We start from the raw sequence: 2,106 nt of genomic DNA, 5'->3' as shown, positions 1-2,106 counted from the left end.
TCCAATGTTCTGCGCATTTAACTCTACTATTTAGCTGTACCAGGTAATTTAATTTTCTTGTATCAACTGGTATAACTACTCGTTGGGCCAAATTTAGGATTTATTTCTATTAACTTCGGAGAAAAAAAAATCGGTTAACGGATCAAACAGGGTCAGAACTAACTAATGGCAGACGATAAGCTCGACTAGCGAGTAAGCAATCCGGGTGATTATGAATGACTTCAGATCCAAAGTAAGTTACAGATCAGAACTACGAATAATAATCAACTTGTAGGTTTAATTACTAACACTATAGTATAAAACAATCTGACCAGAAGTCCTTAAATAAACTTGAAAACAATCTGACCAGAAGTCCTGAAATAAACGTGTTAAAGATATTTAGCAGTAACGAAACTGTTAAGTGTAATCAGGTATCTATCTATGTACGGTTGCTAATATTTTGTACTTCATACGTATGTAAGATGTGAAAAAGAAAATATATCTGACTGACAAACAGTTCGTGTAATTTTATAGAGGGCGCCACGTTTCAGGTAGACGAAAACGCCATGACCAATCAGAGGAACCGTTGCGGTTTGGACTTGAGCTTTGCTATTATTCTCAATTATTCTTTCTGTACAGCAAATGGGACGTTTCAGAGAACATGTTTTAGAACCATCCTGACCAATCAGAAACAAGTATTACTACCAATAACATTTAAGCGAGATAATTAGCCGATCAAAATGCTGGAGAAACAGATGAAATTAGCAACCTCCCGATTTTGTCAGGGGGCAGAGAAGTAAGTAGTTTACGCTAAGACACGTTAACGTCTGGCTACAGTACAGATAGTGTACTTCACGTGCAAACAGTAAGTACACACACACCATCACTGGACGTAATTTCAAGTTGACGGGCCCAGTGGTCAGAGGGGGTCGGTTCCATGTCAGCATGATGCCGCAAGCCCCGACTCCAATAATGCCAGTCCCGACTAAACCTAAATTAACTTTCTCCATCGAGTCGCTAGTGGGAAAAGACTCTAACGAGGGTCGTGCAGAAAACAGAACCTTCCCAGCACAACAAACCAATACTCGGACATCAATCTCGGAATCTGCGCCAACTTATCCCGCAACGTTCCCTCCAGCCCGGCCCGTTACCGTCTGTCTAGGACAAGGAGAACCGATCTCACCATACATCTACTCCTCGGTGTCACCCGCCTATCCTCCGGTGTCTCCGTTCTTCGTCGGCCGAGAGTCCCAGTATCAGGTGTACCCATGGTTACTGGCGGCGAGACAGCAAAGATTTCTTCCCCCAAGGCTGGGAGGTAAATATCTTAACCCTAAGTGAAAACAATATTAAATCCTTGTGTTTTGTATTACAGTAGTGTTACCATTATTATATGGTGAAGAATAAAATCAGCAGACTTTATTGTGTATATATTGTTGTTATTATTGTTAAATAAACAATGTAACATGTGCCTATTTTATGTAACCATGGCGTATCTAATGTGTTAACGTAACGTACCTGTTTTTATTTACATATAATAATGTTACAAACACTACTGCTATATATAAACATAATGTATTAATACGGTGCTCACCTGTTCTATATAAACATATAGCTTACGTGAGTTCCATAGATATACATACTGTTAACACTTGCAGCTGAAACGTTATTTGTGCTGTGTAATTTTAAGAACTAATGAATGGTGTAATTTTAAGAACTAATGAATGGTGTAATTTTAAGAACTAATGAATGATGTAATTTTAAGAACTAACGAGGTGTAATTTTAAGAATTAATGAATGGTGTAATTCTAAGAACTAACGAAGTGTAATTTTAAGCATTAATGAATGGTGTAATTTTAAGAACTAATGAATGGTGTAATTTTAAGAACTAACGAGGTGTAATTTTAAGAATTAATGGATGGTGTAATTTTAAGAACTAACGAAGTGTAATTTTAAGAATTAATGAATGGTGTAATTTTAAGAATTAATGAATGGTGTAATTCTAAGAACTAACGAAGTGTAATTTTAAGCATTAATGAATGGTGTAATTTTAAGCATTAATGAATGGTGTAATTTTAAGAACCAATGAATGGTGTAATTTTAAGAACCAATGAATGGTGTAATTTT

At 36.4% G+C, this 2,106-nt stretch overlaps 1 protein-coding gene across 1 annotated transcript; it reads left to right on the top strand.

The window, feature by feature from the left end:
- Window positions 1-927: 927 nt before the first annotated feature.
- LOC106474737 lies at window positions 928-1,297 on the top strand (the record flags this gene model as incomplete). Its single annotated transcript, XM_013935430.1, has 1 exon — window positions 928-1,297. A coding segment is annotated over exon 1 (370 nt), but the record flags the coding sequence as incomplete, so codon positions are not given.
- Between the last annotated feature and the right edge of the window lie 809 nt (window positions 1,298-2,106).

This window comes from Limulus polyphemus, unplaced genomic scaffold (assembly GCF_000517525.1).
Source record: "Limulus polyphemus unplaced genomic scaffold, Limulus_polyphemus-2.1.2 Scaffold7623, whole genome shotgun sequence".
In the NCBI taxonomy this organism is placed as follows: domain Eukaryota; kingdom Metazoa; phylum Arthropoda; class Merostomata; order Xiphosura; family Limulidae; genus Limulus; species Limulus polyphemus.
This window is presented reverse-complemented; position numbering and strand designations above follow the sequence as displayed.